The sequence below is a fragment of the Rhinopithecus roxellana genome, chromosome 10 (assembly GCF_007565055.1).
Source record: "Rhinopithecus roxellana isolate Shanxi Qingling chromosome 10, ASM756505v1, whole genome shotgun sequence".
Taxonomy (NCBI): Eukaryota; Metazoa; Chordata; class Mammalia; order Primates; family Cercopithecidae; genus Rhinopithecus; species Rhinopithecus roxellana.
Window position 1 is genome coordinate 96,380,688 of NC_044558.1, and position 12,924 is coordinate 96,393,611.

The 12,924-nt window shown below is 50.6% G+C and overlaps 1 protein-coding gene across 12 annotated transcripts in view; it reads right to left on the reverse strand.

Annotated features, from left to right (window-relative positions):
- Nucleotides 1-414: 414 nt before the first annotated feature.
- The window catches only part of UBE3B (ubiquitin protein ligase E3B), a 65,643-nt gene continuing 53,133 nt past the window's right edge, over nucleotides 415-12,924 (reverse strand). For 4 of the 12 annotated variants that reach the window (XM_010379505.2, XM_030938324.1, XM_030938328.1 and 1 more), the window contains exons 24-27: nucleotides 10,703-10,885; nucleotides 10,118-10,229; nucleotides 7,260-7,352; nucleotides 5,776-6,209 (exon numbers count right to left, since the gene is read on the reverse strand). In XM_010379505.2, the coding sequence (XP_010377807.2) occupies nucleotides 6,018-6,209; nucleotides 7,260-7,352; nucleotides 10,118-10,229; nucleotides 10,703-10,885 (580 nt within the window). In that variant the 3' untranslated portion in view covers nucleotides 5,776-6,017. Of the gene's footprint in view, nucleotides 1,170-4,087; nucleotides 9,811-10,117; nucleotides 10,230-10,280; nucleotides 10,401-10,702; nucleotides 10,886-12,924 lie in introns of those variants that run through there. The other 8 variants (XM_010379489.2, XM_010379497.2, XM_030938325.1 and 5 more) reach the window with 7 other exon arrangements.

The following is a 12,924-nucleotide window of genomic DNA, read 5'->3' on the forward strand; positions in this document are numbered from 1 at the left end:
ACAATCTAGCTGTCGCCCAGGCTGGAGTGCAGTGGCGCGATCTCAGCTCACTGCAACCTTCTCCTGCCTTAGCCTTCAGAGTAGCTGGGACTACAGGTGCCTGCCACCATGCCCGCCTAATTTTTGTGTTTTTAGTAGAGACGAGGTTTCGCCATGTTGGCCAGGCTGGTCTTGAACTCCTGACCTCGAGTCATCCATCTGCCTCAGCCTCCCAAAGTGTTGGGATTATAGGCGTGAGCCACTGTGCCCAGCCTCCTGCATCCTTAAAGTGTGGATTCTGGAGAGAAACAAAGGATCGATTCCAGGTAGGGTGTGAGCCACAGAGAACAGAATAGGACTATTACCTCCTTCACTGTAGACACTCTCCCTCAATTAATGCAACCCCAAACCGTTAGGGCCTCAGCCGAGTCCTGCTGTTACCAGTCCGCTGACCCCGTGCCAAGCCACTTCCCTGGAGCCTGACTGCATAAGGCTGGGTTCTGGCACCCGGTGACAGGTCCATGGATTATTCCAGTGAACATCATCTTGTCCGGCTCCACCCATAGCTCTGCACTGTGGAGACTGTTTGGCTCCAGCATCTGACACATCTGCAGTGTTCAGACAAACCACACGCACGCGCAGCCCCTCTGTATTTCCTGAGGCCTGAACAGTGGTGTTTCAGATTTTCAATTTGCCAACAATTTTTAAATCTGGAGATTTCACAGACACTGGAATTTGTGTCTTCTTTTGAAAAGTGGGGAGCCTGGCCACATGGTATCTAGCCTGGGCAGGGCAGCCAGCCGCTGGGGCTGAGCAGCAGCTGTCGGTTCCTGTGATGCCCACCAGCCCAAGTTCAAATCCTGGTTAGACCTCTTCCGAGCATGTGACCTTGGGTGCGTGACAAATCTGTCTGGTCTCAAAATCTGTACTAGTTTCCTGTGACTGATGGAACAAAGCACCATAAACTCGGGGGCTTAAGCAACAGACATTCATTCTCTCACAATTCTAGAAGCTGTAAGTCTGAAATCAAGGGATTGACAGGGTTGGTTCTTCTCCAGGCTGTGAAGGAGAATCTGTTCCTAGCCTCTCTCCTGGCTGCGGGTGATGGCTGGAAATCCCTGTGTTCCTTGGGCTGAAAGTTCCTCACTCCAGTCTCTGCCTTTGTCTTCACATGGCCGAGTCCTCTCTTCCTGTAAGGACACCAGTCACATCATTAGGGGCCCACCCTACTCCTATATGACCTCATCTGAACTAGTTACATATGCAACAACCCTATTTCCAAACAAGGTCACATGCTGAGGTAGTGGGGGTTAGGATGCATCTTGTTTGGGACAGAATTCAACCCATACACCATCCTGAGGATGGGATTAATAGTATGATCTCAGAGCTATTGAGAGGATTTGGTGACATAATCCAAGAAAAGTGGCTGGCACCTGAGTAAATGTTAATTATGACTATTATTATTTCTACTACACTTTTGAGATAAGACATAAGCCAGGAAATGGCAAACATGTTTAGCTTCCCAGGCCCATACCCACGGACTGCTGAAAGCACATGAAGACACAGTGCAGGAATCAATTAGTAATGTCTGCGAGGAGGAGGGCGCGATGACACGGAGGCCAAATCTTTCCAGTCCTTGAAGAAGCATTTCTCCTTTTCACCCCCTCACCCTATGAGATCATTTAGGATCTGGTCAGCTCTGATGAGACAGGCCAGGATCCCGTGGGTAGGAGGGGCTGTGGACACAGCAGTTCCCAGACAAAGAGGCCACAGAAGGCCAAGCAGTGACCAAGGCCAGTGACAAGGGCAATGTGGACTAGTGGTCAAGGGCACAGGCCTTGACCTTGGACCTGGATTTGAGCTCTGATCACCACGCCCACCCTCAGTGACTTAAGGGTAGGCAGCATTTCACTTCTTGGAGATTCATTTTCCGCAGCTGTAAAGTAGTGGATAATAGTTCCTACCTCCCATGAGGATTAAACGAGGTCACATCTGTTAAGCACCTGGCAAATTATAGGTGCCCAATAAATGCAGTCTCCCCTTTCTTACTTAGCCCTGGGGCGAGGCGGGATGGAGTATCGGGTCAGAAGGTAACTCTCATTGCTGTTCTAAAACAATTCCGTTGGCTCCGATATTAGTTTCCCGTGGCTGCTGCAATACATCACAAGCCGGGTGGCTTAAAATAGCGGAAATGTATTCTCATCCCACCGTTCTGGGGCCAGAAGTCCGAAATCACAGTGTCCACAGGCAGCATTCCCTCTGGAGGCTCTGGGGAGAAGCGTGCCCCGCCTCTCCTGGCTTCTGGTGGCCCCCTTGTGCTTGGCTATGGTTGTATCACTCCCATCTCTGCCTCTGCCCCCATAAGGCCTTCCCTCTAGGGCTTCCTGTTTCTCCTTCTCTTAGAAGGACTTGTCCTTGAATGAGGGCGCACCCTGACCCAGGATGATCTCATCCTGTGATCCTTACCTTCATTACATCTACAAAGACCTATTTCCAAATAAGGTCCCATGCACAGGTTCTGTGGGTGAGGACCTGGACAGATTGTTCAGGGGGACACCATTCTACCCACCACGGCTGCTTCCAGAGCGTGTGGCAGGAGGTGATTCTTCATGCCATGGGCCACCATACGCTCACAGATCCTAAATGATCTCATAGGGTGAGGGGGTGAAAAGGAGAAATGCTTATTCAAGGACGGGAAAGATTTGGCCCCCATGTCATCCCGCCCTCCTCCTCGCAGACATTACTAATTGATTCCTGCACTGTGTCTTCATGTGTTTTCAGCAGTCCGTGGGTATGGGCCTGGGAAGCTAAACATGTTTGCCATTTCCTGGCTTATGTCTTGTCTCAAAAGTGTAGTAGAAATAATAATAGTCATAATTAACATTTACTCAGGTGCCAGCCATTTTTCTTGGATTATGTCACCAAATCCTCTCAATAGCTCTGAGATCATACTAGGGGACCCTAGCGCTTCTCAAACTCTGTTCCAGCTAATTATTCTTAGGCACTTGCAAGTTCTGTCAGCATATTACAATTATATTTCCATTTAAATAATTTTAAAAACCCACTTATTTTTCCAGATTATAGACACCCCTTCTCTTTGTAGTGACAACTTATAAGTAAAAGCCAGAATGTCGCAGAATAAAGCTTTAGTTTTAGGTGGGTGTGCCTCACACTGGAGGCTGGCAATGTGTGTTCTGGGGAGGCAGGTGGTTACAGTGCTTTTTCTTTTAGTTGCATGAATGCTCCTTGTGAGGACGCCTGCGTGCATGAATTCCTCTTGTGTGTTGAGACATCTGACTTGTTCTTTCTTGACTGGATCCTGACAAGCCAAGTTTGTGCTCTGATCCTCAGGGGCTTCCCAGGCCAGGGGAGCATCGAGAAGCCACTGGGACATCAGAGCTGCCGAGGGTCAGGGCAGAAGCACCAAGGTGGGGCAAACACCTGGCAGGTCTGACCCGGGCTCCCGGTGTGGGACTTTCTGCCGAGGAAACCTGGCTGGGGAATGCAGTGAGAAGGGCTGTGTGTGTCCTGTGAGGAGACAGCAAGTGCAATCCTCACTAAGGGAACAATGCCCGGCACACCCAGAAGCAGCTCTAAAATTTCACTCCAGACACTTATCTGGGTTTGTATAACATACATTTATCACTTTTGAAAGTTACTACTAGCTGGGCGTGGTGGCTCATGCCTGTGTAATCCTAGCACTTTGGGAGGCCGAGGTGGGCGGATCACTTGATCCCATGAGTTCAAAACTGGCCTAGGTGACATGGCAAAACCCCATCTAAAAAAAAAAAAAGAATATTACTGTGTAAAACATGGACTACAAAGATATACACCCAACCCATGGTGACAGCTACCTCTGGGAAGTGGGTGAGAGGGACAGGCCCACAGAGGGCGCTCATCTGAAATGGGTTACTTCTTGAAACACAATTGGAAGCAAACAGGACAGACTGTTAACAACCCTGAACTCTGGCTGGGGAGGCAAGGACATGTGCTCTGCGCCCCTCCACATCTTAGCTCCATTGTGGGGGCCTACATGCTCCCTAAGCCCAGACACCAAGCGTGTACGGTTCAGGCACATGGCGGAATGAAATGCAGAATGTGGCCATCGTATGCTGAAGTACAAATTTAATAAAGCGTCTGATCACATCTCAATCCATAAGTTAGCTACAAAAACAAAAAATCCTACAACTTTTTAGAGGCATCAAGAGCCATCAAGGTGTCAGTGAACACCAGTTACAAAAGGAGATTCAGTGTTTCAGATAGTGCAATATTTCTAGCTGCTGAAAAGAATTAAATGAAATTACAAACTACCCCTCCTTGTCAAAAATCCACATGAAGTTGATATTGGTGCTTATAAATCACTCTCTCCCAGTCCCTCACTGGCTCCAACCTTCAGGTAATAAAAATCAGGATGGGATCCATCTTCCCTGTGCAGGTTGACAGTCTGGGGTCCCCGCATGTATGCACAAACCTGCCCAGCGTGTGCGCACACGTTCAGAAGAAATCCTCAAAGGAACCGAGCGTTTGAAGAAAATGGCAAGTCCACAGAATCAGAGGTTACTAACACACCTTAAATAATACTAATACATTCCTGTCTTTAAATTCCTTGCCATGTTTCCATCAAAGTAGAGCACACACTGTTTTTCAGAAGCCCAGGGGCTCTGACCTGGGTGGGACACCAGGATGCAGCTGAAACTCTCTGAAGGACTGTGAAGACGAGTGGCCCCTGCTTTGCTGTCACCGTGACAGCTCTTGTTGGAAAATGTTTTGCGGCTTTGAGGAGAGCAGGAGGGACTGGGCCTTCCTGGTTTCGAATCTGGCATCAATCTTGGTGGTGCAGGTGCAGGAGCATGAGGTGGGAGAGGGTGGGTGGCTGTCAACACGGACCACAAACAGGGCCTCTGCCTCAGTTCCCTGGAGCTAAAGTTCTTACAACAAAAGTAAATAATGAGGGCAGAGGAACACAATGGGTTGGAAGAGAAATGAAGTTAAAAAAAAAAACAAACAAACCCAGAGGGTGTGAGCCTTTGTCAGTGCAACGGGCTTCTGGGTTCCCTGTGCTGAGGAAGGATGGGCAGCAAGACCAAGTTTCTTGGGATTTTGCAGTCTCTGGAGTGAAGCCACCGCCCAGACAGGATGGGTACCTTAGGTTCATGTTTGTTCTTCATCAGATAACCAGCGAGGCAAACAAGCAGGGTCAAAGGCAGCTGTCCTCCGTGGGACAAGCAGGCTATGCGTAACAGCCAGCACATTCTGGATACCGGGCTGCTGCTAAGGACCAATGTTTTTCTTCTCCCTAACCAGAATGCCAATGTGAATGCATAGGACGGGAACAGGTCCGGCAAGGCTCCCTGGCAGCTCAGCCCGCTGAGGACGCAGGAAGTGGGAGGGTCGTGCTGTGGAGTGCGTGGCTTCAAGGCAGGAACAGCGCCTTGGACTCACGGTGCTCCATAGCGTCCCTAGCAGGCGCCTGTGCCTCCCTGGGCAGCAGATGGGCCTGGTTGTCTGGGAAGAGGTGCTGTGGACGGCATGGAGGCAGAAACTTTGTTGGGTGCATAGAGGCTTGGCGAGGCCTTACCTGAGTAAGAGATTTCAGAAACGGAAGGAGAGGATCTCACGCGCAGTAGGCTTTGTACACTCAGACCCATGCTGCGAAAACCACTCTAGACTCTTGGAATTCCTGGGACGTGTTCATACACAGCTCACTGAGAGGGCTAAGGAAAGACAGACTCCCAGAAAGATCAAACTAGCTAAAAGAAGCCCCTCTGCCATCACCAGGAAGAATGGACCCGTGTCGGTGGAAATCTGGAGGTTTATTTTCTGCAGCCCTGTGCCTTGGGCATCACCTGGATATGCTGTGTAGTGCTGTTGTGGGCATCTAAAGTTCTTGCGGCCATAAGGGAGTCTCATGGCTATTGAGAGGGTCTAGGGGCCAACATCACCTGGCATGTTGGTCACATTCCCAGGGGCCACACTGCCTCTGGGAACTGAAGGTCCTTGGCAGCCCAGGAGCCCTGGAGGCAGGGCCAGGGCTGGAGCTAGGAGAGTTCAAAGCCCGTGTTCATGCTGATGGCGTAGCGCAGCTTCTCACGGAGGACGCTCTTCTTGCTGTAGTTGGGCAGCTTGAGCAGGTTGAAGCAGGTGGAGGAGGTGGGCAGGCGGCCGCCTGGCTCCCGCTTGCGGATGGTGAAGAAGCCCCGGAGGACGCTACCCAGGGTGTCCCCGGTGTCCTGATGGCACACATCATGGCCTTGGATTGGGAAGGGCCTAGTTTGGGAGCCCAGGCAGATGCCAAGGCCGGGGAGCCCAGGGAGGGGGTCTGGCCAGTCCCTGGATGCTGGGCAGAGTACGGGGCACTGCCCTGGCACCACTACCCGAGGTCAAGCCCCAGACTCAGGACGACTGGCTTCCAGAGAAGCAACCCCTGCTACCTGGGGCCTGCACAGAGAGTTCCTGCATTAAGTAAGCTTTTGGAAATGGGGCCTTCCAGTTCACAGCTCATTATCGGTTAACCAATTGTCAAAGAGTAGAATGCTGTGAAAACTCTGTTAGGTGCCCAAACATTTCTGAATGCACTTCCTCTCTCCTCACCGGTGCTGTGGCCAGTGGCAGACCATGACTTGGGCCAACTTTCCCTTCAGCATGGAGGCCAAGGACTGTGTAGCTCCCTGTACAAGGTGGCATCAGGGGCTCAAACTGCATCATGAGAGGCAGCTTCACCCAGAGGCGGCCACTCGGTTTTTATGGGGAGTAGGACTGTCATTTGAGCACCCAGAGTGGGCCAGGCTCGGGACACACAGAGCTTGGTAACCCTGATGGCATTCCTTCTCCTTAGGCCAGTGAGGAAATGAAGCAGCGTGCCTAGACGTGCAGAGTCTGCTGGGGTGGGAGTGGCATTCGAGCTTGCGCCTGTCCGCCTCCTGAGCCCACTCACCTTCTCCCATGCTGCCTCAGATCAGGAGCCCTGGTGAGGCCAGACGCCACTAAAAACAGCATGTACCCACCCCCACTCCAGGTACTCTTCCCTGAGGAAGGAAAGAGAAAGAGGCTGCCGAGAGAGGGCTGAGTCCGTGGGTAGTCTCTCTGGGGCTGGCTGGTTCTCCTGCCGTGAGAACTGTGGGGCCCTCCTCACTTGGCTCTTAGGGGTCCAGCTGCCTGCCTTGCTGAGATGTGGACTAGGTAAGGGCCCCACATGGTGGGCACAGCAGACAACCACCAAGAGGGAAGTCAAGGAACACTGCCCAAGGCCAGCTCTTCCCCACCCACCCCGTGGGGGGTACCTGATCATCTGACACCTCCACACAGCGGATGGAGAAGGGAGGCTTGAGGTAGGCGAATCCCAGGAGTGGGGGCCTGGAGCAGCTGGTCACGAACTGCAACACAAAGCAGGGTTAGTGGGGACGGGGCAGGCTCCTGCTCTTCCAGGACGGGCCCTTGCAGCTGTGCAGCATGCATTTGCTCTGTCTGTTACCGTGCTGTAACTGCTGTCTAGCCAGCCGTATGGGGTGGCGGGGTGGATCTGGCCCAAAAACTGGCACACGCCATACATCTCTCTCAAGCGTGCTGCTCTCGGGGACTAAGACACATGAAACCCATACCCAACAGATGCGACTGGCCACTTCTGAGAGCATATGTGACTGCAGAGTAGGAAGAGCACAAATGCCCAGCCAGGGCACTGGTGAGGTGTCCCCAGGAGGCAGGTCTCCTGTGGGATTGTTAGAGGAACAGAGAAGCGGCTGACACCCTCCCACAGAGAGATCATGTGACGAGAGCATGGGAGACGGTGAGGGTGAGGTGGAGGCTGGTGACACCCGCTGCGCGTGGCATGAACAGAAGGAGCCAGGGAGACTCCCACTTGCTGGCCTTGCACTTGGCATCCTGTCGGCCCCTTAGTCATGCAGAGGAGATTGCACAGGTGCAGTCACCTGAGCCCTAGGCCTACTGATTTTCAGAGTGGTCTATGTGCTGGGGCCCAGGGGACCCTTTGCAAGAGACTAATAACCTCGCAGCACACTGACAAAAATGAGGCCCCAGAGCAGGCCGAGGTGCTGGCAGCCCAAGTGGGGCCTGTGGGCAGCCAGCCACACTTCCCTGCTACCCCCTGGGAACTCCCAGCATTCTGCAAGTGGCAGCCCCTGCGTTATTCCCCTAAATGTGCTAGCTCATGCCTGGAGAGAGGCATCTGACCAGCCTGGAAATCTAAGTGATAAACTTGCACAGAAAAGTGTCCCAAGAAACCATTCACTTTAACTCAACCGTAGCCAAGAATGTTCTCCCTTCTCTAGGGGATACAGGGGCTTGTCACTTACATCATCAAGCTGTCCTCCAAAACTCAGGGGCAAGTTGAGGGTTTGGGTCTTGTTATAAATGGTTGTGAGATTCCCGAGACCATCGAAAGACAGTTTATGTGTGTCAGGCACCAAAAGAAGTTTTAAAAAGAGTATTAACAAGATCTATTCCTATTCCAATATGTTTTATTTATAAAAAACCATAGCAGCATCAATGCAGGAAGCATTTTTGTGCTTCCACACTGCGCCGAGCATTCCCTGAATGCAACCTCATCCAATCACTCTACGGATGCTGTGTGTCGGGGCTGTGGTTAGTCCTGTTGTAAGAATGAGGGGACAGACACAGAAGTATCTGTACATCCCAATTTAGGCCGGCTCAGGTCTGCCCGCTACAAATTCAGGTGGGTCAAAGGAGGGAGGGAAGCTTCCCCGCTCCTGGGAGAGGGGAGGAACGGAGGACACAGGAAACCCCTGGATGATCTGCTTGCTTTACATTTAACAGAAGCGTGGTCGTGGTCACATCCACTCCTGGGCAGGGGTTACATTTATTCTGCTTGGCTCTGGAGCCTGTCTGCAGTTGCACAAAAAGGCAGGCACATGGTAAGGAACTGTAGGTTTGGTGACAGGTTATCCAAAGACACAAACACACCTGTTTTGTGGGGCGGCACCTGCACAGTGATGAGACACTGGGTTGCTCTCTGTAGGAGGGGCCAGGGTGAGCCGTTTTATAGCTCGGCAGAAACTGCTTTGCCCATGAGGCCCTTCTGGGAAAACGGAACTGATTCTCCCAGAATCAACTTCTGGAATTCTGTCTGCCTGCCTGCCCTAAATCCCTGGGGACCTGTGGGGATGTGGGGCATCTGTGTTATCTGCTGGACTGAATGAGGGCCTCCTCAACAGGAATAAACTCTCCTCAGAATGACCACCCAGGAGAGAGGAAACCAGCTGTCATTTTAATTGCCAGTGACACTGTCCAGGTTGCCTCAACAGATGAGGCCACATGAGATTGTTCAAGCCCAAACCTCCAAAAGAAAACATTTCAAGGCATTAAATTTACCCCCAGAACATGGCAAGATGTTCACTGATATTCTGTCAAGGAGGAAGGCTGGTGGGGAAATGATAGGATCCCATTTTTAGAGAAATATACACACATATAACACATACACAGAGAAGTGTGCGTGCTATCCAGCATCCTAGAAAATACTTACATGCTGCCGATGTAACAAAAAACAATGCAGTGGCATTAGGGGAGTATTTTGAACATTTATAACTTTTACAGACACCATTACAGGGAACCAGTTAACGTCAGCCACTTTATTTGCAAAAATACATCTTGATACCAGCCTAAGCAATTGTGTGTGTTTTATTGGGACACTGTGGATGTATATATGTGTCTTACGCTACTGAGAAAATAGAGAGATAGTCCCCAGTGAGTAGGAGTGTAGAGAGTTGACAATTCTATACTAGAGGAGCAGCAATTGTTTAAAATTTTGCTTATCTGTATTTTCCTAAGGTAAGGTTCCAAGCAGAGGGTCGTTTACTTCTATAATGAAAGAAATAAACAAAAGAGATGTTATCAAGGCCAGCACGGGCAAAGGGGAGGGCAGAGCGCCGAGCACAGCAAGTACGCCCACCTGTGCAGGGGGCCTGAGGCTCGGCCGTGCCCCTCAAGCCCCTCTCTGGTTACTGCTTGGCTTACCGGGAGGCCTGCCTGTGGGATAGGATGTGCTAACCATCTGAGGTCCTCCTGATAATTTCATTTTCTCCAGCGTAAATTATTACATCAACTGGCTTGGCCTTCCAGGTTTATGAGAATACATGCATGCATGCATAGGCAATTCATAAAATACCTTCAGAAACATAGCTCTCTCATCCGGCGTGAAGTCTGAGGCCAGAATATCCCAGAGCCAGATGATGACTCTGTGACTTCCGTGGAAACCACCGTAGTAGACTGTGTGCTTCCTGAAACCAATACAGACCTGGGCTCAGCAACGTGCTAGGGTGGGCACTTACGGACAGGCAGGCAGGTCATGCAGACAGCTGGCACAGTCCACTCTGGCAGGCGTGGGGAACACTACTAACTTCTCTTAAAGCCAGAAGTTCATGCCTCAGTAACTCCATCTCCCTGGGAAGCTAAAAGGGTGGGGAATTTGAGAGCTGGCCCTGCTGTTCCTAAGCAGAGGCCAACCCCAGATCCTCTGACCCCATCTCCTAGAGCTTCAGAGAATCCCCAGTCCTCAGGCCTGCTTCCACTTAATCTCTAGGTAAACAAAGGGTCAAGCTTTTAATCCAAAACAGTTCAGCCAGTCCAGGGAGGAGGAGGAGGAGATCTGGAGACAGGCTCCTGAAACAGCCTTCTAAAAGGAACCCAGTGAGGGAGCAGCTGGCTTTCTGGGAGGCCTAGGAATTTCACCCTCCCCCTACCCGCCTCTTACTTTAAATCTTCCAGATCAATCTCAGCATTGTCGCCAGAGATGAGACGCTGCAGTTCAGGAGCTGAGAACATTCGGATCCACTCGGGTTTGATAATGGAACGGAATCCGCTAATGAGGGCAGCTGTCTGGTTTTTTATTTGAGTGTGCATTCGAAAATGTGCCATCAGATGGATATAGCTAATTCTGTTGCCAACAAGGAAGAGAAAACAATGACAATTAACAGGACGGGGCAGGCTGTCACCAATGGGCTGAAAGATGAGTCTAGTCTTTTCTGAACCATTTTACAAAAAACACAAATAGTACCAGAGTGTTTCATCAGAACAATGACAATGGCAACAATGATGACAGCACTCATGAACTGCACACCATGCGCCACTGTGAACGCATCAAGCCTTCGAGGGCACTGCATCATTCACTCTGCCCCAAAACCCACAGGTCACACCTCAAGTCCCCACTGTGTCGGGAATCACAAGGAGACATTCCCCAGGTAAGAAGAGGGCCCTTCTTAGAACAAAGGGTGCTTTTGGTACTTTCATTTAATCTCATTCTTCTGGACATAAATCAAGTAAGATACCATTCAGTCCTCTAATAAAGTTTTAAAATAAAAAATTGTTTCATGTCATAACTTGAATCAAAACCTTGCTAATCTGGACCAACAGTCTAATGCTACAGCAAGGCGAAACTGTAGATGCTTTAAACATACAGCTGGGCCAGGAGTGGACTCAACCGGGAAGTCAGAGCAACTTACAATGGTTCCAAGCAGAGGGTCTCTGGGTCTGCTTTGGTGAACACAGTGCCCTCAACTACAACTGCATAGAGCACAGAATCCTCTCAACAGGTTACATACATTCCAACAGGCTTGCTAGCATTGTTAATTTCTTTTTTCTTTTTATTTATTTATTTTTTGAGATGGAGTCTCATTCTGTCACCCAAGCTGGAGTGCAGTGGTGCCATCTCGGCTCACTGCAACCTCCGCCTCCTGGGTTCAAGCGATTCTCCTGCCTCAGCCTCCCAAGTAGCTGGGACTACAGGCACCCACCACCACAGCCGGTTAATTTTTTTGTATTTCTAGTAGAGATGGGATTCACCATGTTGGACCAGACTGGTTTCGAACTCCTGACCTTAGGTGATCTGCCCGCCTCGGCTTCCCAATGTGCTGGGATTATAGGCATAAGCCAACATGCCTGGACTTTTCTTTTCTTTTCTTTTTTTGTTATGAGACAGAGTTTCATTCTTGTCGCTCAGGCTGGAGTGCAATGGCACGATCTCGGCTCACTGCAACCTCTGCCTCCTGGGTTCAAGTGATTTTCCTGCCTCAGTCTCCTGAGCTGACATTACAGTGCCCACCACCATGCCCAGCTAATTTTTGTATTTTTAGTGGAGACGGAGTTTCACCATGTTGGCCAGGCTGGTCTCCAACTCCTGACCTCAGGTGATCCACCTGCCTGGGCCTCCCAAAGTGCTGGGATTACAGGTGTGAGCCACTGCACCCAGCCTTGCATCACTGATTTCCTAGCAAAGAACTTGAGCCCGGCCCAGGTACGACTCTCACCAATTCCAAATTTGCACAGTCCAAATAAATGTTTTACAATGCTAAAGCTTTAGTGATCTTGAAAATATCCCTATTAAAATTTTTTCCAGCAGCAAACCTGTACATTAATCCATTCAAATATGATTTTCCTATCATTGCTCCTCCTTCCAGGTATTCTGTGAGGCAGGTGGCGAGTGCTGCTCCACTTTACTGAGAAAGGGGGAGGAGAAGAAAGGGGGTGAGAAGGAAGGAAGGAGAGAAGGAGGTAGGAGAGACGAGAGGATGGGAAACATCCAACACTCATAAAGTGCAAGATCAAGTATCACCCCTAAAGAGGGAGAAACTGGCACTGCCAGGCCTTTTGAATTGGTATGCAGAACTGAGTATCCTTGCCCTGACCGGAGGCTTTATGCTATAAATCTGTGAAACAAGTTTCCACACAGGAGGTTTCCCGGCAGGACAGGACTTTCCCTCCAGCACAGCCTGCCCCCACCTACCTCCTCTGGGCGCTCTACCTAGCAGCCAGTGTCTATGTGGGAAGAGTGAGTGACTGCCTACCGTCATCCCCAAGCTGCAACACTTGGCAACGCGTGGCCTCTTGGGGGGTTGGCAGGATCCGTGTGACATGTCACCCATCTGAGGATGGTAATCATCACTGCTGTCATTTAAGCCCTCCTCTGAGCCTGACACC